Source organism: Trachinotus anak, unplaced genomic scaffold (genome assembly GCF_046630095.1).
Source record: "Trachinotus anak isolate AG129_WGS33_773 ecotype Australia unplaced genomic scaffold, CSIRO_AGI_Tana_v1 ptg000032l, whole genome shotgun sequence".
Lineage (NCBI taxonomy): Eukaryota > Metazoa > Chordata > Actinopteri > Carangiformes > Carangidae > Trachinotus > Trachinotus anak.
This window is the reverse complement of record NW_027273883.1, coordinates 15,147,805-15,169,416: the sequence shown is the minus strand read 5'-3', so window position 1 is coordinate 15,169,416 and position 21,612 is coordinate 15,147,805. Positions and strand designations below refer to the sequence as shown.

Here is a 21,612-nt window from a genome sequence, read left to right as displayed (position 1 = left end):
AATTTCCCAGCTCAAGTTGATGTCATCAGTATGATTATTTTCTATGAGCATCAGCCTCAAAACCACAGATACTCAAGTTTTAATATATATCAGAGAAAATCAGGATTTTCTCACATTGGAGAAGCTGAAATCAATAATTTTGCAGTAATATTTCTTGATTAAATAACTCACACTGTTAAATGAATATTAAAATTGTTGTCGAATCATTTTCTTCCCTAAGACAAGTTAATTAATCAACTAACTGTTTCAGCATTAGCTTTCATTGAAGGGCTTGTCCAAACAAGCCAGTGGAGACGTACTTGTTTGGGAAAACCTCCACATAACACATTTACATATGGATCTGAATTAATTGGTCCCTCTGTCTCTCTCCATTTTATTATTGTGTGACTCTCTTATATCTCTGACATTTTTATGCTTTTACCATAGGAGCTGCTTATAGGTGACATTCATTTACTGCATTGTATCCACTCTGTCTGAAAACAGAACAGCATATCTTGCTTTGTCCAAATGACCTTAAACCTACACATCTCCACCCTAACAAGTGTTTGACCTTCTCGTGAACAGTCTCCTGCCCAATCCTGAATCTTGACTCTCTCCTGCTTTCGGGAGATTTCGAAACTTCCTTTTTGGGGCTGTCTGGCTCACCAGATGTTTCCTGAACCCACCGTGTTCATAACTCACTCCCCTCCCTGGTAGTGAGAGGCAAGAGGACGGAGAGGGAGGAACTCTGTCAGTCACTCTCAGTAAAGCCAAACACACAGAAAGTTACCTGGAGTCCAAAACTGATCAGGTTTTTTCTGCGTGAGCCTCTCTGCTACAGAGCTGACCAAGGCATATGGTGGCTGGGATTTACTCTGGCTGTAGGGACAGAAGACTCTTCACCTCACCTAGACAGCACACAGACAAACGCATATTATACATACATTCATTTTTGAGCTTCTCACCTCCTCTTACACTTTTTGAGAGCAGTGTGAGCTCACAGCCTCCTGTTTTGCCCGGTGGAGTAGTTTGTTAATCTTTGATTGATACACCTAGTAGTTGGTGAGCCGGCGATGTCGTGGGACTGTGGCCTGAGGTACATGTTCTCTGTGTCCCCTGCGCTGCAGCAGGGGAACATGTGCATCCTGCATGACAAGGAGGACCTGTCCAGACTGGAGATGGTCCAGAAACTGGCCAAGGATGGCTGCCGCTTCCTGCAGAACCACAGCAAGGGCCCGGAGAGGACATGCGAGGTGAGATAAAGGACAACAACACTACTGCACTCAATGCAGTGTTTTTACATGTAAATAAGCAGAAGTATTGATATAGAACTGTAGCCTTAGTGTGAAATACAGCGTCCTTTGATGCATTTCACTGATCAGCTATCTTTGGCCTTGTCGCACTGAAACGACAGTGCAGCTGCTTATCAGATAGTCCTCTATGTCATTATGAACCCTACTCAATGAGCATAGTTTCTCCTTGAATATTCAGTTAGAGAAAAATTACATAGTTCATTTCACTCTGGATTCTACTGGGATGTTCTTATATGCTGATGTTCTATGAACATATTGCCTAAGCATCCTTTCTTGATCCCCCCTGCAGTGGTCTATTAATCAAACTGATGTGAATTTGTTGTCTGTTTTTATTGCCCTCCATACATTCTACAACATCTCTGCTTTCTCTGAAGATAAATTTTGTTATTTAGATTCTGTCCAAGTCAACAAAAAGCTTTCTTCAATCAAATGGACTGAAACAGTCCAGAGACTGCGACAAAAGAGCTAGAATAATGAGATAATTATATAGCAGATATCATAACAGTGCACCGTAGAGTGCACTAGATTTATACGCAGAAGAATTTATATTATGAATACACTATTTACAGACTTAACATACATCAGAATCCAGTCAGTATGGCGGCATTCTAATGTTTGAGCAGGGTTTTCATTTCAGAGCGCCGCCACCACCACCATCTGTCATTACTGAAAACACAAGTACAAGTACTGTATGTTCAGTTCAACCTGCGCACTTTTTTAAAACATTACATCACCTGCCAGTCAGCTGCATAGGAGACGCCTGATAGGCTGACCTCACGGTGGGCTCAGCTTCTCCCTTCCTGCCAGCTGTATCTGTGCGCTACTCTGTTCAACAATGGCAGGAAGAGTTGACGCAAGTGGCCAGACCACCATGCCAAGACATTGTATGGTTTCAGGGTGGATTCCAGTGCATCAGGTCTCTGACCTTTACTAGAAATGCAAGGCTAGAGCTCCGTATCTATGTTGTTATTCAGTATAATGACCTTTCGCCAGCACTGAGCCACTGCCAATCTGCGTATTATCAAATATTAGTGCTGCAGAATACAACTTGTTGTACTTGTTGTTTTAGTTACCTGCATTGTACAAAGTCTCTCATGGTCTGACTTCAAAAGAAAACTGAGAATACCAGCAGCACGTGTGAATGTGTCATTTGTGTAATCCTAGTGCTAATGGCCAGATATGCTGACCTTGTATTTAATACTTCACTTTATCTAGAAATGTTACGATTATGTGAGATTATCTAGCAGTGTTTCTAGATTATAGAATGGTTTAAAGTAATCCAATGATGCACATACTGTGTTACATGTGACTCATACAAATATCTAAGGCCAGACATCAGAGAGCTTAGAAATCAGTTAAAGCCCAGCTGGTGGAAACAGGGATGCTTAATATACAGTAGGCTGCACGTCTGTGAAAATGTTAGAGATACTGGTGCATAGAGATCATGAATGTTATGCAATTTCCTTTAATCTATGAAAAAATGTTTTGATTTTTTTTTTTTTTTTACCAAGCATGTCTCTAGGTCTTTTCCTTTGGTGGTTAAGAGGCAAAACTTTTCATAAATTATTTTGCTTTTAAATGTGATAGTTTACAGTTTTTATTTTGGAAATCTTTTGTTCTTTTGTCCTTTTACTTTACCGCTGTTCAATTATTCAGGGGTATGAAATAGTTGTGCATGAGCATCTGTTGTGTTTGACACCTTCAGAATTTTCTTACACCTTATGTAATATTATTTCATCAACCACATTTTCCTTTGCGCTGTATTTCTGGTTAGAACACAGAGCTGCTGTCTCCTGTCATGAAGTGTAAAATTTTACATAAAATGCATATAATCTTGTTTACTGTATATTAGCAGAGCTTAATGCATTAAACAAGAATTGCAGCAAATGTGTGTGAGATAATGATAATGAAGCACATCTGCAACAAAGGCTTCTTTGAAAACAACCCTGATGTATGACTCTTTGGTCTTATTATCCCTCTTCGCTACATTCTGTATGATCCAAACTATTCCTTGAGAGGACTTAAGACTGAATCTGCACCCTGTCAGGACAGACGTCCTCCAGGTCCCTTTAAGTGTTCCATACCATGCGTGCCAGAGCTGCAGCAGCAGCACAGAGACATGCAGACAGAAAGTGTCCCTCTAGCCAGCGGAATGCATCTGGAACCCTGGAAGAGACAGTACACCATTTGGCGGGGACATGACTTTGTGCAGAGGCCTGATAAGTAGTGTTTACTCTTTTACTGATGGTGTCCATGTTGGGAGGACTTCAGTGGTAGCTGGGAGTCCTGGGAGTCCTGTGAGTCGAGGTCACCTCCAGGCAAGGGTAGACAAGCATCCATTCGAGAGAGCTGATTGTCGTTTTGTTTTTTGTTTTTTTCTGTGTCGGGACATTTGTAACCACAAAGCCCAGTGCAAACTGAGTACTGGCCTGCAGCAGCTGAGCCAGGCTCAATAATTCATTGTTAGGAAAGGTTTGTTTGCTGTTTGACCTCTTAGTGGTACAGTGTGAGACTCTGCTAATTAGCCTTGCTTTCATGCTTAGTGAGTCAAAAACAGAGCACTTTGATGACTTTGACGAAGCACACAGTGCACACAGTGTACGTCATCTCTTGATAAAGATAGAGCCAGTGTGTCTTTTTCCCAAGAACCAGGAAGCTAATCAGCACAGCCTTCCCTCTGAGGGACTTTTTGACTTCTCAGCCTTTAGTCACACCCCTAACCTTTCTGTAGGTCTTGTGACAGGATAATACAGTTATTACACAGGATGCACCCCTCAGTACATGAAAGCAATTTTGTGTGTGTATGTGTCTGCATTTAGACACGCAGAAGGAGTGAATTCATGAGAGGTAACTAACAGACATCTAAACTTTGCTTTGAATCATGAGTCACAGCACTGAAGGCACTGCCAGCAAACATTGCCATTAATGGTCCTTTCTGAGGGTTTGAAAACACCTCTCCTGTTTATAGATGAGAGCGCTTGTGTAATGTGAGTGCGGCCCACCCGGTGATGAACACAGTTGTATGTCTGTGTTGTATTAGATATTGTATGTGTGTGTTCATTTTGTCCATGTATTTGTAGTGCATGCATGTCTGTTTGTGTATATATGTCCACAGATCACAGATAAGCGTTAATGTGCCGGGAAGTCATGCTTAACTGAAGGACCCTGGATGCTTCTTTGCAAAAGGCAATTAGGGCAGAAAACTGCAACCACTTCCAGCCTGTCTGCCTGGCTAATTGCATGCACAGAGGCTTGTGTTGCATTGACTGATGGCTGAGGAGAGGGAGGGTGAAGGGATGAGGCTGATGCAGGATGCGTGCGCCATACAGTGAACTCCTCATTAAGACCAATATTTCTGATCCAGACCCTCCATTGTCAAGCAGCCATCAGCCATCTTTATGGTCCAGAGATGCTGCAACAAGCCATTTTGTTTACAATGTAGGGTTAAAAAAAAAAAGTGAAATTTAGATACTTCTTATGAGGTACTCCTGCTTTACACCTCAGATGTCAGTGGCAGTCAAAGGTGATGGACTACATGTGGTTGGAATTGTCTTTTAAAATGACAGCAACTTTAATAATCTTTGATGAAATCACACCGGGTGGCATTGTGTGACTGCGTGACCAAGGGAAAAAGAGAGAGACAGAGAGAGAATTGAAGACGGTGTTCAACGTGAGGGTGAATTTATCATTCATAGGACCTCATGTTAGTCATAAGACAAGGAGCAACCATGTGAGTTCAAGTCTAAACTAAACTCTAAACCACTAAACCATTCCTGGCATCCTGAGTTTAACCCTATGTCGGCTTAAAAACAGATTGTCTCTAGACACCACCCATAGTTAAATAGGCTCTCCACAAGATTTGGTAATTAAAATATGTATGAGTCTTTTATGTTAATCCCTGAATGGCCGCCACCGATAAGAACTGAATAATGATGTATGGAAATTCTCTTTCATTTACAGTGCAGGCTTTGACAGAGTATTATGATGGAAATCAGTCGTGATTTGTGTGAGTGGGAGAAAATACAGGGGAATCTCCTTGGTGATAACACATTGGCTCCCTCCCTTTCTCTTTCTCTCTCCAGCCCCAGAGTGACGAGGCAGTCCGCGTGTGTCTCAGGGAAAGGGGCCACGATGTGCTCGTTCTCCAGAGAGTGTCGTCAGAGCGGCCAGCCCTCTCTGCATCGGGGAGGGGAGGAGGGAGGGAGGAGGCGAGGAACAAGAGGTAAGCCTCCCCACTCCCCTCCTTCCTAGATTCCCTCTCTCACTATCTGTTTCTCTCCCTCAACGCTCTCCCTCTCATCATTTCTCTCTCTCCGTCTCTCCGGATCACACACTCACTCAGGCATGCTTACATCACAACTCTCTACACATAAATGACTACATTCAATACATTGAAGTAAGCAGCATGGGGCTGTGAGGCAGAGTCCCACTGGCTTCCTTCCCATTCAACTCATCCAGGAGCTTTTTCAGCCGTGAACATACTGGGATTCCTCAGTGTGCTTGACAGATAGACAGCAGTGGACTCCGGGCTGTATCAGCTGTGGGTGGATGGATGGATGCATGGATGGGTAAAGGGGGCATGCAACAGTAACCACGGCAACGTTGCCGGTGTAAGGGCACGGGGGACTCTGTAAGGATGGGGTCTCAGCCACAGCCCCCGAACCTGCGGCAGGAGGAGGGCAGGCTGCTCCATGCTGCCTTGGTGGAGCAGGAGGAGGACGAGGATGACGAGGAAGGCTCAGAGGAGAGCAGCAGTGACAGCACCAGCCGGGTAGAGCCGGTGACGATGCCCACCTTTGACGTCCCCTACTTTCGCTACATAGATGATGAGGGGACAGAGGGAGAGGAGGAATGGAGCAGCAGCCGCTCTATGTCCTCTATCGAGGAGGACTCATCCACTGACTCTGTTGTGTCTGACAGGTACATCGTGGTATCAGGGACCCCAGAGAAGATCCTGGAGCACTTGCTGAATGACCTGACACTGGACGATGACCAGGGGACACAGGGCAAAGAGTCAGGTCAGCATATGTACTTATATAATATCCTAGAACTTTATCATCCCAATTGTTTTTACTGCTTGTTTTCAGTTTATGAATAGGTTTTTGTTTTGTTTTTTTGTAATTTTTGATTTTAAATTAAGATTTTAAAAATAGCAGTATCCTATATTCAGTGGATGGATAGTCAAGATAACTTTATGACCATAGCATTGGTAAGGTGTTTTGCCTATGAAGGTCTACTGATGTTATTATGTGTGTTTGTGAAAGAGAGAGAGAGAGAGAAAGAAAAAGAGAAAGAAAGAGATACCTCCCTTCATTTTTCATTTTACTTTTTCACCTCCCCACTCCTGTCTCTCACAGAGGAACCCCCCCCCCCCACGGACAATATTAATGGGCTGCTCATGTGTTATCATTCCCAGAATGGTAATAAGTTTGAGTCTGTTCATGTAAAAGCCTTTGACAGAGATAAATGTCGCCCATATCGTTTGAGTGAGGTTGTAGTGGGGCTGAGTGACATGAAGTCCAGCTTCACAGTGACGACAAATCAACACATTTCCTCTTATCCCAGCAGGTACATGATAATGTGCCACTGTTGCCAAGGCAGAGGAGACTCTCTTTTGTTGAAGCGGGAACGATGGCTTGATGAGAGGTGATGATTGAGAGCAGCGGCGGCGCAGTCAGACAAGGGGAGGAAGAATACTAGGAAAAAAAGGAGAAATAATATAAAGTGGAGGAAAGGGGAAGCAAGGATAGGAGAAAGGGGAGAGGAAGATTCAGATTTTTTCTGGGAGGTGGAGGTAGAAGTGGTCATAGATGATCTCTCTCTGGGATGGAGACAGACTCAACCCAAACCAGAGATCATTACTCATTCTGACGAGGAAGTGAATTAAATTGATCTAAATGGCCTCTCAGGAGATGTGTCTGCATTTGCAAAATGGTGCATTTTACATGCACAAGAGAGTTCTGTTGTACTTTATGTTGTATCATATATTGTATTGGTATAATTGAGTATTTAATATCAGTCTTGAGTTGAACATGAAGCTGAATCAGCAGGCAAGTGTCTGTGTTTAGTGTCATCACAATACACTCATCTGTCTTTTACCTTTTAGCTAATTTCCTTTGGGCTCAGTAAACAGTATGCTGTTGATTAATCATTTACCATTAGCTCAACTTGCAATGAGCGTATTGAAGTTAAGCCTCCATAGGGAATGTTGGACTAGAGCATGATGCTGAGTGATATCCCTGGGTCAAAGAGCCACAGACCGGAGGAGGAGAAGGAATGAAGTGATTCCTGGACAGCAATTGATCTGCACTCGGTGATGTTTAATAGTCCAACTCCTGCTGGCCTTGGTTGTCTCTGTGTGAGCACTGTAGCTCTATATGCTCTAGTGCTGCTGCTGAGTGTGCCCTTGGAGGTTCAGCTCAGCGGAAGCATGATAGCATGAGATCCTTGATTTCATCAAAAAGAGATTTATTTGAGCATCCACCCAGCTGCCATGTTTGGTCGTTCTCTCTAGGACGGCTCAGAAAGATTGTGCAGCGACGTGATTAATGATTGCAGCAAATTACTGATGGTGGGTTTATGACTTACAGTACATGCAGTACAGCGCGTTAGAAAGCCAATTTCGTCTCATCGTGGTAATACTTGCTTCCATCTTTACTCAGTACACAACATAAAGAATGCAGAGGAGCTTTCTGTCTTTCTGCAAGAGCTGGCACTTTTCTGAAAGCACCACAGGCATGTTTGAGGAAAAGCAAAACGTGAAGCACTGCAGTGGTGTGCGCTGTGAAGATCTCTGATATGCTGGGCCCTTCTTCTGTCGGTTAGCATTGTGGGGAGCATTTACAAGTGTTCAGTGCTGCCTTCTTTCCTGTGCCTGATGTCTGAGTGCAGCTATTGATTCTCACTCTGCACAGATTCACACTGCATGCTGCCAGCTCTGCAAAACATGTAATGGAACATTTGTGTTCTTAATGAGAGGATGTTCCAGCTCTTTCACTGGCGCACCATGTGGGGAGATGTTGATGATTACTTCTAGTCAATTACATTAAGTGAGTAGATATAAAATTAAAAATCTCTAAATACAGACTCGTATTAATTTAAGGCTTTTACACCAACTGAAAGCTTCTGTAGGCTACTGAGCCAATAAGCAACACATTAACATGCTCATTTTCAAAGGTTGCATTGATCAATTTTACAAGTACTTATTGAAATGCTAAAGGGATTGGCAGGTTGATTGACAGGTTGATTGATTTCACAGTAGACTGACAAGTTGGATCAATAAATCCATTCTGCATTTCCTCTGAAAAGGAAACTAAATTTGTTTTGGTTTGAGTCTCACTAAACAGAAGAGCAAAATACACTTGTGAGTTTTGTACATTTTATATTCACATCTCTGATCCAGGCCAACTAATGCTAACTGAAAATCTTAAATTAAAATGATGTGTTGTGTAGGAGGCACAAATGAGCCAAACACAGAGTTGAACTATATTTATACAGCATAATTATGCACAAATGTTTTTGGGTTTGTGGAACAATCTCATCTTCTGCCAAACTGTTTGGATTTTTCTCTGCAGGACATTGGCTACTTTTTTTTTTTTGCTGTGTTATCATATGTTATGTCTTAAGGTTGTAAGATTAAATATTTATGCTGTTTTCCAACTTCAAAAAACTTGCAGTGTTTACAGCCTGGGGAGAAGTGTGTATGCTGTTGCTCACGAGAAAGTGTTTCAGTTAAGACAGAAAATACACAGACACACAGCAGCGTGAGTGATCAATGAGTGAGTGCAGTACAGTATGTGAGTGGATGGGTGAGTGACCTATTGTGTCTTGTTTTCTGGCTGCGTGTTAAGGTGTGTTTGTGTATTCTTTATGAGAGCTACATGTGTAACCTCTCATGAGCAGTCAGTGATGCATCCACAGCTGCTCTGCACGGATTAACATAATGATGTCAGGGAGTCCTGTGGACCAGAACGCACACAAAGGCCCTGGGAAGCCAGTGTGAAATTAAAGGAGAGAATTTACAATTCTGGGTGTGAGGCACACTTACTTTTGAGAGGAGGTCAAACCTAACAGGATTTGTAAAGCTTTTCACTTTTGGCTGATCATCAAGTCTGGGAGTTACTGTCCTTTTCTTTTTCTTTATCCTTTTGAAATGTATTTTAGTGGTTGTTATGTCAATTTATGAAACATACTTTTAAAGCTTGTTATAATTTCATCTGTGTAATTACTTGCATGTAAAAAAAAAAAAAAAAAAAAGATTTTTTTAAATTTTCAGAAGAGATGATGAAATAAAGGGAGTCATGTTTAGTCATGTTGTGATGATGTAGACTCTTAGTGCATTGCACATCATGGTGACTTGTCAAAGTGAGCTGGTGATCTATTTGACCAGCTTCCAGTTAATCCATTTACAGAAACACTTCCCCGTGTGTAACCTTGGGACACAGTTTACAGTGGCAGAAAATGCTACATGTAAACACATTAAGGTGATGGCTAAGCAATATCAGATTGCTTTTCTGTGAGCAAGATAAATCACAATGAAAACGCAGACTTCATCAGAGGTCAGAGGGAGTCAGCTGACGCATTAACAGTATTGGCTTATCTTCACTGATACAGCCTGCAACGGGGAAAGTGTGAGATTAGGGAGCCAGTAAAGGCTTGTTTTAACTTGACGTGAGACAGAACTGAAGAAGAATCCTCACTGAGTCATTATCTCAGCCTGACCATAGAGAATAAAGTGACATCAAAATGTCTCTCACATTATACTTGCCTCTGCTTAGTGCTTGTTAACTGACATTAGACAGCAAAAAATGGGCTCACCTTCTGGTATTATTGAGATGGAATGGGAAAAACTGACCTCCATTAGCTGTCATCAGAGGGTTAAGACATCCTATATGTGCAGCTCGGCAAACATTAATCATACAGTTATCAAGGTTACTGGTGCACTTGCCCTCCAGCGTCCTGTAACACAGTATAAACCTAATGTATGTATGTATATAGGACTCATGTGTTATTTCTCTCTTAAGAGATACATGGACCTGGAACAGTAGTAGCAGCTGAACTATTTCTTAATATGTATTGTACCATATTTGTTTCCATTGTAAATAATATATTTCTCTTTGCAGATACACTTCTGGATGACTTTCTGCTGACCTACCCCGTGTTCATGTCAACCAGTGATTTATGTCAAGCTCTGCTGGGACAATATCCTTGAATACAGATGGGTTTATTGGAACATTATTACAAAGATTCACACATATTAACTCTCTTGTGTAGGTGTTTTATACAAAAACATAGCTGCCTTACTGGCATCAAGCTAACTGTGCTACCTGTGCACACTCACTGGCTCTATTCACTCTTTATCATATATTGCGTTTGATATATCCCGCTCACCATCTTTGCTGAAGCCTTAACTGAATTCCACCTATTGCAACAAGCGATGCAGAGGGAAAGAGGACAGGAAGGATGCACTGGAGAGGAAGCGAAAAGTCCTGCACATGGTGTCAGAGTGGGTGTCTCTCTGCAAAGACTTCCTGAAAGAAGATGAGCATGTCAAAGTGTTCATGAAGGTAGGTGATATAATGGACAAGGAAATGGGTGGAAACTGGGCGTGAAGTGAGCTTCATTTGGGAGAAATGAAAATTGACATTTCCTTCCAGACTTTGTGTCGTTACGTGTTGGATGATCTGTATGAGCACCCAGCCTTGGAGACGGATGTGAGGGAACTGCAGAGACTCTACCAGCTGCATCGCAGACAGTGAGTGTCCATATCGAAACGTCCACTAGGAGTAAATACAAATGGAAAAATCTGATGAAAACTATGACTGTTGGAGGTTTGAAAAGAAGCAGAGACATTAGCTGGTCTCTGGGTACAAAGAAAGAGATTCTTCTCTGCGCGGTGTCTTTATTTAGCTTCTCATCAATGAATCCATTCAGAGATTGAAGAGTAATTGCAGTGTTCTGGGGTGTTATGCACCAAAATATGAAGGTCATAGAGCTCCTCAAGATTGAGGAAATAAAGGAATTCTGAGAGTTAATGGCGAGCTATAAGAAATTTTTTGTCACTTGCCATGAGAAAAAAGACTTCTCCACCACTTGTTTACTGGACACAAATTCAAGCCTGCTGGCCATTCATGGTGACAAACACGAGTATAATCACACATCCATATAAATAAACAGAGTGATACGCATCATTATGACTCCTGACTCGTTGAGTAATGAAGTGATTATGTAATTTATCCTGATAATTTATCCCTTATACTGGTCCAGTGTGCTGGGTTGGTATCTGCTGCAACATTGACCTTTTACAGTGGAATGTGTATCAGTCTTGATGTGACCGGTTCACATTAACGTCAACATTTCCACTATCATTTACATCCATTCAGTAATGACTGGCTGTCAACTTGGATTTTAGTGCCACAGCAATCTTTGGCCTCATGTTACCCTCTATGAAAATGATCCCAGTGAGTTCCACATTGACAGATTTTCCATTTGGGAAAAAAACATACTGGTATCAGACTGGTGCTACGTATCGGCAGATACGCTGAGTTGAGAGTTTGGTATCAGGGTCTTACAGTATGAATACACTGATACAGATGGGTGACAAATGGGTGATCAAAACACCAAAGGATGGAATGTCTTTTGGAAGAATGGTGTCCACCCCCCACTAGAGTTTCGAGACTTATATAATCATAGGAGCATCAAGGAGCACTGAAGTTGTTCTGACAGCTTGTGTTGACCCAACACTTTAAAAAATATAACAACCTAAACAAAGTGATCCCAATAATAATCACTTTTGCAGATAATATGCTGAGTTTATAGATCCATTTTGGAGATAAAAATCCCAATAATATTGCCAAATAAGGTTCTGTTGCACTGGGAGAGATCACAGTGTGCCGCACCCTCATAAAATGTGTGGCCACTGGACAGGTAGAATCAAATGGTGCAATTGTGTACTGCTGTGCAAATGTTTAAAACACAAGTAGTTTTACTAAAGTAGTTAAGACTACAGTGCGTATTTAAGTCCGCACAAATCCAAGTGACAAATTCAGTAAGATGTAGGTGGTCCCTTTGATTTCAGTCATCTCGAGTACTTGGGTTGCTTTTGTCTGTTCTTTTTTTTTCATCTTTATTTCAGCTAAAATAAATAATAAGTGTTTGCATGCTACAAAATAATGCATCAATGACAAAAAAGGTGTAAGCTGAAGCACTAGAGAAGCTGATCACATTTACTCTTCTCTCAGTACAAAAATTATAACATTTTAATTGATGTGAACAGACTACACAGTGCTGACAAATGTTAGCCATGCATATACACACATAAAGATATATAGAATATACATACATGTACTATATGTGTAGTAGTAGTGTTGAACAAACCTATCTACATCTATCTGCACCTAAAAGGTCTATAAATCATTTTGTAATTATGCACTTGAAGAGATTTACTTAATTTTTAAGTAATGGATTGATCATAACATTGGACAAGAAGAATATCTGATATCAGAGAGTCTCTGCTTTTAAAACAGTTCATGTATAGACAAGTGATTCTTGTATCTTAGCATAATTGATGTACATTAAACACATAAATACCATTCAGTCAAACAGATCTCTTAATTGGCATCTAACTGAAATATTGATCTGTTTTGTTGTAAAAGTGCAACTGTTGCTCAACTACAGTTTCTTGGTTTAACAAGAATAAGCATCACATTGCTCTTTGGCATTACAGTGTAAACAATCCCCAGCCACCACCAGACACATTGCCACACCCGTGTCCCACTCCCCCTCCCTCAGCCTCAGCCTCCAATCAGCTCATCTCCCTGGGGACGCCACAACCTGCCGCCTTTTAGAAACTGGTACAGATTATTCAACCTGACTCTGCTGCCATTATCTGACTTATTCATGTTTATATCCAGGGAGGGAGATCCACAACACCCACTCCTTTAAAGTAGTGGACTTTTTGTGGGTGTTGCTAACTGACATACTCTACTATTTATGAGCTTTTCACAATCAGGCTCATCCCATGGGAGGACAAGGTTGACTGCTTTGCAGCAATCTGCTACCGAGTGAAACGCTGAAAGGTGTCATTTTTCATAGAGAGGAGACTCTCTCAGTCCTTTGCTCACATCAACTTCCATCTGGCTTTTGTGCAAATGAAAGCTCAAGTCATATGTTCGTGAAAGCTTAGAAACCACACAACACTTGTTTTTCTTGCGCGCTCCCATCTTGTGGCATTATAATTCACTGAGATTTTCCACATCCACAGTGACTCAGGGTTTTGAAGAGAAAAGAGTGTGAATTCGATCTTGAGCTCTGTTTTGACATGACAGTGGGAGTCAGGTTTTTCATTAGTGCAGGCCTGCTGCTGGCTAGCGAGAGGGGATCCCTTAGGGCAGGCTTTGTGCCAACATGCCTATTGTGATGCAGAGCCCAGTAAAAGCGGAGGGATGATAATGAACACAGGGCTATCCATCATGGTGGAGGGAACTAACTGATGAGAATAGGGTGATTAAATGAAGGGATCACATTGGAAGGACTAAAATCTACTAAGCACTCTAATCTTGCCTTGACATAGGGCTTAAATAATGGACTGAAAGTAGCAGAGGAATATATATATATATATATATATATATATATATATATATAGACACCTTCACTTATAATAACCTTGGTTATTTGCAGTGTGGATAGTGAAGTTGTTTTTATATTAGACATAGCCCAAGGAAAATAATCAGATCAGGCTCTTGAAACAAAGCACAGTTTTTAGATACATGATGGTGCACTTCACTAATGTATGTCTTCTTCTTTTTCCAGTCCGGTGGATGAATATTCCCCTCAGAGAAAGGTAAGTTCAAAGATCTCTTTATGACACTAAGGCTGAAAGAATTTTATTAAGCAGGCTGCCCTCTTTGAAACACTGGTTTGGGTGTTCAGGCTATTGTCCTCACATTTCCTGCTAAAGACATTGTGTTGTAGTTCAACTGAAAAGCTCAATGTTCTCAGGCAGTATGAATGTGTGTCAAAATCCACGCATTTCCCTTTGTTTTAGAGCAAAGCACTTTTCCACCAATTGAGCCTGAAAGAGAACGGGCTGCAGTCCAGAGGCACACAGAAGGAGACCAAGGAAGGTAAGTCGTAAAACACGTTCTTCACACATTCTTCCCATCATACGTTGTTTCCAAAGACTCCTGAAGGGAGACATTTAGTCTGAACATTAGAACAATGGGAACCTATCCAGGGAATGAATGAGGTTTCAAAATGCAAATACCTGAGATATGACATATGAATTCCTTTTGCCTTATTGGGATGAGTTTCTGCTTCTTTTAAAGGGCAGGTTCACCACGGTGTAATTTATATTACATCTTACTGACACAATATTTTGTCTCTGTTGCAGCGCTGTGTCATGTGTACATCACCATGGACTCATACCTAAGTATGAGGGCCCATGCTGGCGTGGTGGCCCAGGAGCTGCTGCAGGCAGTGGCAGAAAGGATGGATGTCCCCCAGGGGGAACTAGTACTTGTGGCCATGTCTTATCCTGGAGGTATATACCATTCTAGACAACCAGCTACAGTACAGCACACACAACTATAATCTAATGTGCATTTGATGATGTTGAACAGTGGACACGAAGTATGGTTGGAGACCATTTGTTGTAGATTTCATTATTTATGCTTATTGTAAACAAAAACACAGAACTACAATTTAACACCTATGTACTAGCCAGTCCATAATAAATCAGAAAAGTCAATTCTGAAGTGTCTTGAGTCATAAACTATCCTCGCAGAAATTGAAAGTACATATTTCCCAAGAAAAACTCATTACATAGCTCAATTTCTCACAATATTTCATTCTTGTGTTTTTCCGATATTGAGTTGTATATTGAGCCCAGACATGAATGCATGAGATTGCAATCAACAGAGGAAAATATATTTCCAGTGACAACAGTTAAAAGGGAGAAGCATGCACAGACCAGTAATATGAAGTCAGTCTCAGTTATCAGCAATTGAAGTGATTGGCTACCTCATAGTGGTTCCTGGCACACAGAGTCTTATCTCTAACTACTGATAGCTGCTTACACGCTGCCTGGCAGATTTTTCATAGCATTCTGCTGTTTGTGATATGTTTTCCCCCCTGCAGGTAGGCTCCTCCTGCAGCCTCAGGACAGAGTTTTCTCCGATTCTTTACGGCCAGTGGGGAGGTTGCACATATGCAGGAACGACCCGGGAGAAGTCCTGGTAAGAAAATCACTGCAGCGTGTCACTTCAACTTAAACATACATTTACCACCATGTCAAAAGAGTTACCTCATTTCTAGCAAATGTTCACTGAGAGGCAACAAAGAAGTCAATCCATGATTCAGTATATACATGTGTACATTTGCCTTTGGAGCATAGTCAGAAGCTTCAAAGCTCCACTGTCATTACTATTAATCATAACATCTGGGAACATGAGCCAACTTCTGTCAAAATGTTTCTTTCAGTGATGGTATCAATCTGTCAGGTGGTATTTCTAAAAGAAAAACTGACAGCTCTGATCATTTGTCCCTCTTGTTTTCCCGCTTCAGTACCCGTTCACAGACAACTCAGAGCTGCAACAGAGGACAGCTCGCATGCTCAGTTTAAACACATGGGACGTGGCTGTTGCACTCACCAACTTTGATTGGACCATCTTTGACTCAATACATGAGGTTTGTCCCACTCTTTGCGGCTTTATTAATAATTCGTGTCCTTTAAAATGCGCCCTTTAAGCCTAAAGAATCAAAACAGTTCGACCACATTCTCTGCTCTGTTCCAACTCATACATGTTGTTTGTCTCCAGCAAGAACTGGTGTACTTCACCTTCAGCCGCCACGCTAGCAGCAGACACACTGTGGCATTCGAGCTGCTGCTGCAGCGCTGCAATGAGGTCCAGTTGTGGGTGATGACTGAGGTGCTGCTGTGCCCAACGCTCTGCAAAAGGGTCCAACTCATCAAGAAGTTCATCAAGATCGCTGCCCAGTTAGTAGCTTTACTCACATCCCTGTGTATTTTCAATAGTGGTTTACTGCTGGCTACACCAGCATTTCATCTGTATGGTGAGAGGTGTAGATTTGCATGGGAATGCTGCCCCCTCCAGTGGCAAATCCATTAACTGCATCTACTTTTGTGCTGTTGAGCTGTGCCCCTGGAAGTAACTGAATTGCATGCTCTATTGATCTTTCATAGCTGTAAGGCACAGAGGAACCTCAACTGTTTCTTTGCCATTATAATGGGGCTGAATGCTGCGGCAGTGAGCCGCCTCAGTCACACATGGGAGGTAAGGATGTCCTTTTTGTCTCACAGGCAGGATTTTTTTTTTTTCACCTGTATCACCTTACATCTGTTATAATGCGTCTGATCCTGGTTTTACCTCTGCAGAAAATTCCTGGGAAATTCAAAAAGCTGTTTTCAGAGCTGGAGACAGTTACGGTAAGTGTAATTCACGGCACTCAGCGTATACAATACACAGCATCTGTTTCCTTTATAAGAATAGATTTGAAAAGCACTGTAACGGGGAATACACACCTGTGTTCCAGTGTATATGGGGTGAAACAAACAGATGTATTTCATTTCTAAACATCAGGTGAAACATCAGGTGTTTGAGATGATGATTAGTCCCTGACGCCGTCATAATTCAGCTCTAACAAAGCATGCATGCACAGGCACACACGGCCCCCCTCCCTAGGATTAGACTCATTCGTTTTAAAAAATGTCTTCACAGGATCCCTCGCTGAACCACAAGGCCTACAGGGACTCCTTCAAGAAGATGAAGGCGCCAAAGATCCCCTTTCTTCCTCTGCTACTGAAAGGTACGCTCATTATTCTGTCACTTCAATACCCAGAAACTACCACTCTGTCTCTGGGAGGAGAGCGCTGTGACATATTACTATCAGGCAGATTTGACAAGTAGAAACAAACTGACATTTTCCACAGTGAATACTAACAAAACATTTGTTCTGTTTCAGATATCACATTCATTCACGAAGGCAACAAGACGTTTCATGATAACTTGGTCAATTTTGAGAAGCTGGTGAGTTTGTGAGCCTCTTATTGCACTGTATGCTTCCGCACTGAAAACATACAGTGTCGTGTTTAATGACATCTGTGTCCATCTTTATTTGCAGCACATGATTGCAGATGCAGTGCGGCTCATCCGGCAGTGTCAGAAAGATCACATGGGTCGGTATTCTCATCCCTCAGGCCTCAGTCTGTGCTGTGAGACACTTAACATTAATGATGTAATGGCATTTTAAAAAGTGAACAAAGTATCACCACAAAAACAAACTCAGTCAAATGTACACAGTCAATTCGCTTTTTTTTTCATCCGTTGTGTCATGATAACTTGATTTGAGGTAATGTTGAAAATGGAAGCTGTTGCCTTTGCTTGGAAGTAAAATATTTTATCTTGCTTCCAGGAAATGGCATCACCCAGAAGAGCAGCTCTGAAGTGCGAGCCTACATTGATTACCTTCATATCATCGACAATCAGCAGACTCTGTTTGAGCTTTCACACAGGCTGGAGCCTCGTGCTTAGAGAGCAGCCTCTCACAGACTGTCGGATTGCCACGGAACAATCTATCGCTGTCTCATCTATCTCTCAGGACTCAGAGTCAGAGGAACACTGCATGATCCAGGCCGACCGCAGGAGAGGAGCCGCTCAGTCAGGAATAAGCAGCAGAAAACACATCTTAGGTTAGACTTAGGTCGACTTGTGCTGCCTGCTGCAAAGAGAAAGCAACACTAGCAGCAAGTAAGGGCTGCAGGTGTTGACCAGTGTGTGTAGCTCTGCAGGTTCAAGCTGCTGCTGCTGCTGCTGCTGCTCGCGCTGTTACTTTCCTTTCCTACAGGCAGCAGAGGTTGGCAGATAGAGAGCTGGTCTGAAAACAACCCGACAGCTCCCCTCTGTGGTGAATCAACAGCCTGCAAAAAAGAGTTTGTTTGCAGGTAAAGTTGTTTTCATGTCCAATTAAGAGCTGCAAAAAACAAATGTAGAAACAAAGCATGGAAGTTCACTCTCAACCTGGAGAACTGAACACGTCACAAAAAGGTCTGCCGACCAGCTTTTTCAGAGCTTTGAAGACAGCTCATGTCACGTACAGTGATTAAGATGAGAAGATTCAGCTGACTCATGTTACATCATTTTGCATTTACAGACAAGTGTGAAGACTTTTGGAAGCAGAGGGTTGTTTCATAAGATTTAACCAAAGAGTATTTCAGTCCTATACTGTGCACACACACCTCTGTTTTCTCAGAGTCTGACACAATCCAGATGTTCTCTCTGCCTGATGTTGGACATGCAGTCACATCTGAATCAGTACACTGTTTCTACAACAATCTCATGTCTTACTAAACTGAATCCAGACTTTAGAAGCAGCGAAGATGACTGTTTAACCTACAGTTAAAAATTTGACATCTTCATATATTTCATTATAATTTTTTACATTTGCAGGATTCTCTTCCCATACGGTTTCCTATTGTTTAACGTGCAGTGTAGTAGACAAGGCGTTATGCAAATCAGGAGGTTTTAGTACAGGAAATTAGAAACAGATATACAGTATACTGTATTTCTTTGATGTGTGTGACAAGCTGTGTGTCTCTGTCTGAGTTCTAATCAAGTATGTTAGTGCCAAATACCATAAAAAAACGTTCATTCAAATTACTGCTAATTGCTCATCTTTTTAAAAGCATTGGCGGAAGGATCTCCATGTAGCTGAGCTGTGGACAATCAGTGAAATGAAACTGCAGATACACCCTGCTACATCTCTGCACTGGTCTTTAAAGTTCAGGTTAAAACACAATACAATGCATTTTTCCTTGTATCAGAGGATCTGCCATCCAGATCATTTTGGTTTGATTTGGCTTTAGCTTTTGCTTTGTGGGACTCGGAGAACTAGAAATTAGCATTTGAAAAACTCCGTAGCAACAGCATATCTTTCCAGAGACAATGAGATGGTGACTCAGCAGCCCACGATAACCTTTCTTTGGCTGAGAACTGCTTTGTAGTTAAACCAAATGTTACTCATCACTGAGCTACAGCTGAACTCTTTCATCCTCAGTTAAATGTACAGATGCATATTGTAGAGGAAAAATGACTTTTATTGTGTTTTTGTTTGAATTGTCCCCATGAATAATGAGCAATAGCAAAATCAAATACTGCAGCACCTTCTGAACAAAAAAAAGGTGGAGAAAGAGGAAGTAAAATAGGAGCTATTTGCTTATGTACAATGTGTAGTAACACCATCTGTATACAGCTGTATAGTGTGTAGGCATTGAAGATACAGTATTTATTCTCTAAATTGGTCAACTGAAAATGCTCACCTCTGCCCTGAAGTTAGGCCATTTTAGTAGGTGTAATGAAGTGTTTTAGATGGAATTTTGCTTTATATTCTTGACATTTGTATATTTTTGGGATTTTAAAGCCCGGTGTGAATATGAAGCTAACAAGCTTTAGCAGTATCTTATTTTGAATATCATTTCTATCATCAACAATGTACAGTTGATTCTGTGTATACTGTATATATCTATATATATGTTGAAATTCTGGTTAGGATATTTATTTATTTCAAGATTATTTATTTGTTCTATAGATATTACGTCTATTAATTCAGTTTAATTTTGTTTTTGTTTTGGTTTTTTTACACACTGTTTTGGTCTGCATGATATGGCAACCCATGGATTGACCACCAGTGTCAACTGTGCATGCAATAAACTATTTTTCATCATCATGGGGCCAGTTATTGTAAAAGATGTTTCTCCATGTATAAGATGATGACATTCAGAATTCATACTTTGTAACTCTTACAACAGTGATGCTCTGGTTAACCGACTACAGACATTTAAGAGACTGTTTGCACTGTCCATTGTAAATGCATTTACAACTGTTTCAATGTTAAACTGATAAAAGAAAAAGTGTCCAAGAGAACACAAAAGGAACTTTAGATCAACTCCCTCAGATGAACAATATGTAGATAACATAATGTACAATACATTACACAATACACAATCTGAGGACAAGTTTCTGAATTTCCACTAATTTTTCATGTGTTGTGGTTTTGAATGTGGTTAAAGGGCCAAACAGCCATGATTCATTGTAAGGTCATAATAAAAAAGTACATTTAGGAAACTGCAGGTCAGTAAAGTAACACAAAGAAAACAGCTGCTGAATGGACAGAAGCGAGAACATTTAATATAATCAATATGTGCACAAATATTTTTATTTAATAGCAGAGTAGTATTAAAAAAGGCACAGAATGACAGCTACTCTGGATTGTAAAGTGTTTCAAGCTTGGCACCAAGCATAAGAATGTTATATTCTTTCACATTTCTGTGTTCAGTGGCTCCTGTCCTACCTTCTTTGAAAAAAATAGAATTTTTATAATCACATCAACATGAGTTCTAATTTAATATCAGACCATCACTCAATAATGAGGCTTCACTGACTCTCTGTGGCTACAAAAGGTACTGCACAGTTAGGTCTTACAAGGGCCTTGAGTTAAAATAAACCAATGGCATTAAAACTAGATTTTATTTTATTTGTATTTCTATTGTGCTTACATGGTGCATTTTTCTAAATAAATCTGTGTGTAACCAGGTTACCACAAACAGACTGCTAATACATACACAATGACAGAGAGTAGGAAAGATGGGGTGTTTGGTCAGGGGGGGCCTACAGGTCAATTTGCAAATCAGGTCCTGACAATCTAAAATTGTTTTTAAGTATGAACACACTATTCTAAAATTCAACACCAATTTTGTTAATATTTTAATGAATTTATAATATGGGTAGGTTTTTTTTGTTCCAGTATATAAAAATATAACAGCTGGAGACTTGTTCTGTCAACGCCCAGTATTTCACTTGATGAGAACTTGTTTCTTCACATAAACACAAGACCTACCAAAGCTACAATTGTGGGATCCTTGTTCATTTTTTTTGGATAACAAAACCATTAGTACACAATGTCTTCATTGGGTGCTGTGAGGCGGAGGTGTGACCCAGATGCCCTTGCTGACTTTAACCAGGTGTCCTGCTTGGCCTTTAACGTGACTATCTGTGGCACAACCCCTGCTGCGCTGGGCCCCGTACCCTGCCATTTCCTCCCAAACACTGCCAGCACTGTATCATTTCCCTGTCACCAAATGACTGGCTAGCTGCGATGGCGTGCTAATGAGGGGAAGAGAGGGCAGATGAAGAGAAACTACAGGAAGACTGGTTCTTCATTTCCCCTGTGCAATACAATACACAGTATCAATCCTCCATCCTCCACTTGTCTGTCTGTAGCCACTTTGGCTGCAGGGAGAAATTAA

General features: G+C 41.2%; 1 protein-coding gene across 2 annotated transcripts; it reads left to right on the top strand.

Annotated features, from left to right (window-relative positions):
• Positions 1 to 700: 700 nt before the first annotated feature.
• LOC139613021 (rap guanine nucleotide exchange factor 5-like) lies at positions 701 to 20,033 on the top strand. 2 transcript variants are annotated; one of them, XR_011686675.1, is made up of 19 exons: positions 708 to 1,232; positions 5,375 to 5,514; positions 6,213 to 6,310; positions 10,415 to 10,493; positions 10,714 to 10,858; positions 10,949 to 11,046; positions 14,103 to 14,133; positions 14,338 to 14,416; positions 14,683 to 14,832; positions 15,429 to 15,526; positions 15,855 to 15,977; positions 16,109 to 16,287; positions 16,495 to 16,585; positions 16,687 to 16,737; positions 17,030 to 17,117; positions 17,274 to 17,338; positions 17,433 to 17,487; positions 17,724 to 18,042; positions 18,156 to 20,033. XR_011686675.1 is itself a non-coding variant. In XM_071469301.1 (18 exons), the coding sequence occupies exons 1-18, from the start codon at positions 1,053 to 1,055 to the stop codon at positions 17,840 to 17,842; spliced, it is 1,869 nt and encodes a 622-aa protein (XP_071325402.1). In that variant the 5' UTR covers positions 701 to 1,052; the 3' UTR covers positions 17,843 to 20,033. The 2 variants fall into 2 exon arrangements, 1 of the variants encoding a protein (XP_071325402.1); XM_071469301.1 differs by having other exon boundaries at positions 701 to 1,232; positions 17,724 to 20,033.
• The last annotated feature ends 1,579 nt before the right edge of the window (positions 20,034 to 21,612 follow it).

Coding starts and splice junctions, on each gene's coding strand:
- LOC139613021 (XM_071469301.1), top strand. CDS start 1,053: ATGTCGTGGGACTGTGGCCTGAGGTACATGTTCTCTGTGTCCCCTGCG. Junction 11,047..14,102: donor TACCAGCTGCATCGCAGACA/GTGAGTGTCCAT, acceptor TTCTTTTTCCAG/TCCGGTGGATGAATATTCCC. Junction 15,527..15,854: donor ACGACCCGGGAGAAGTCCTG/GTAAGAAAATCA, acceptor TTCCCGCTTCAG/TACCCGTTCACAGACAACTC.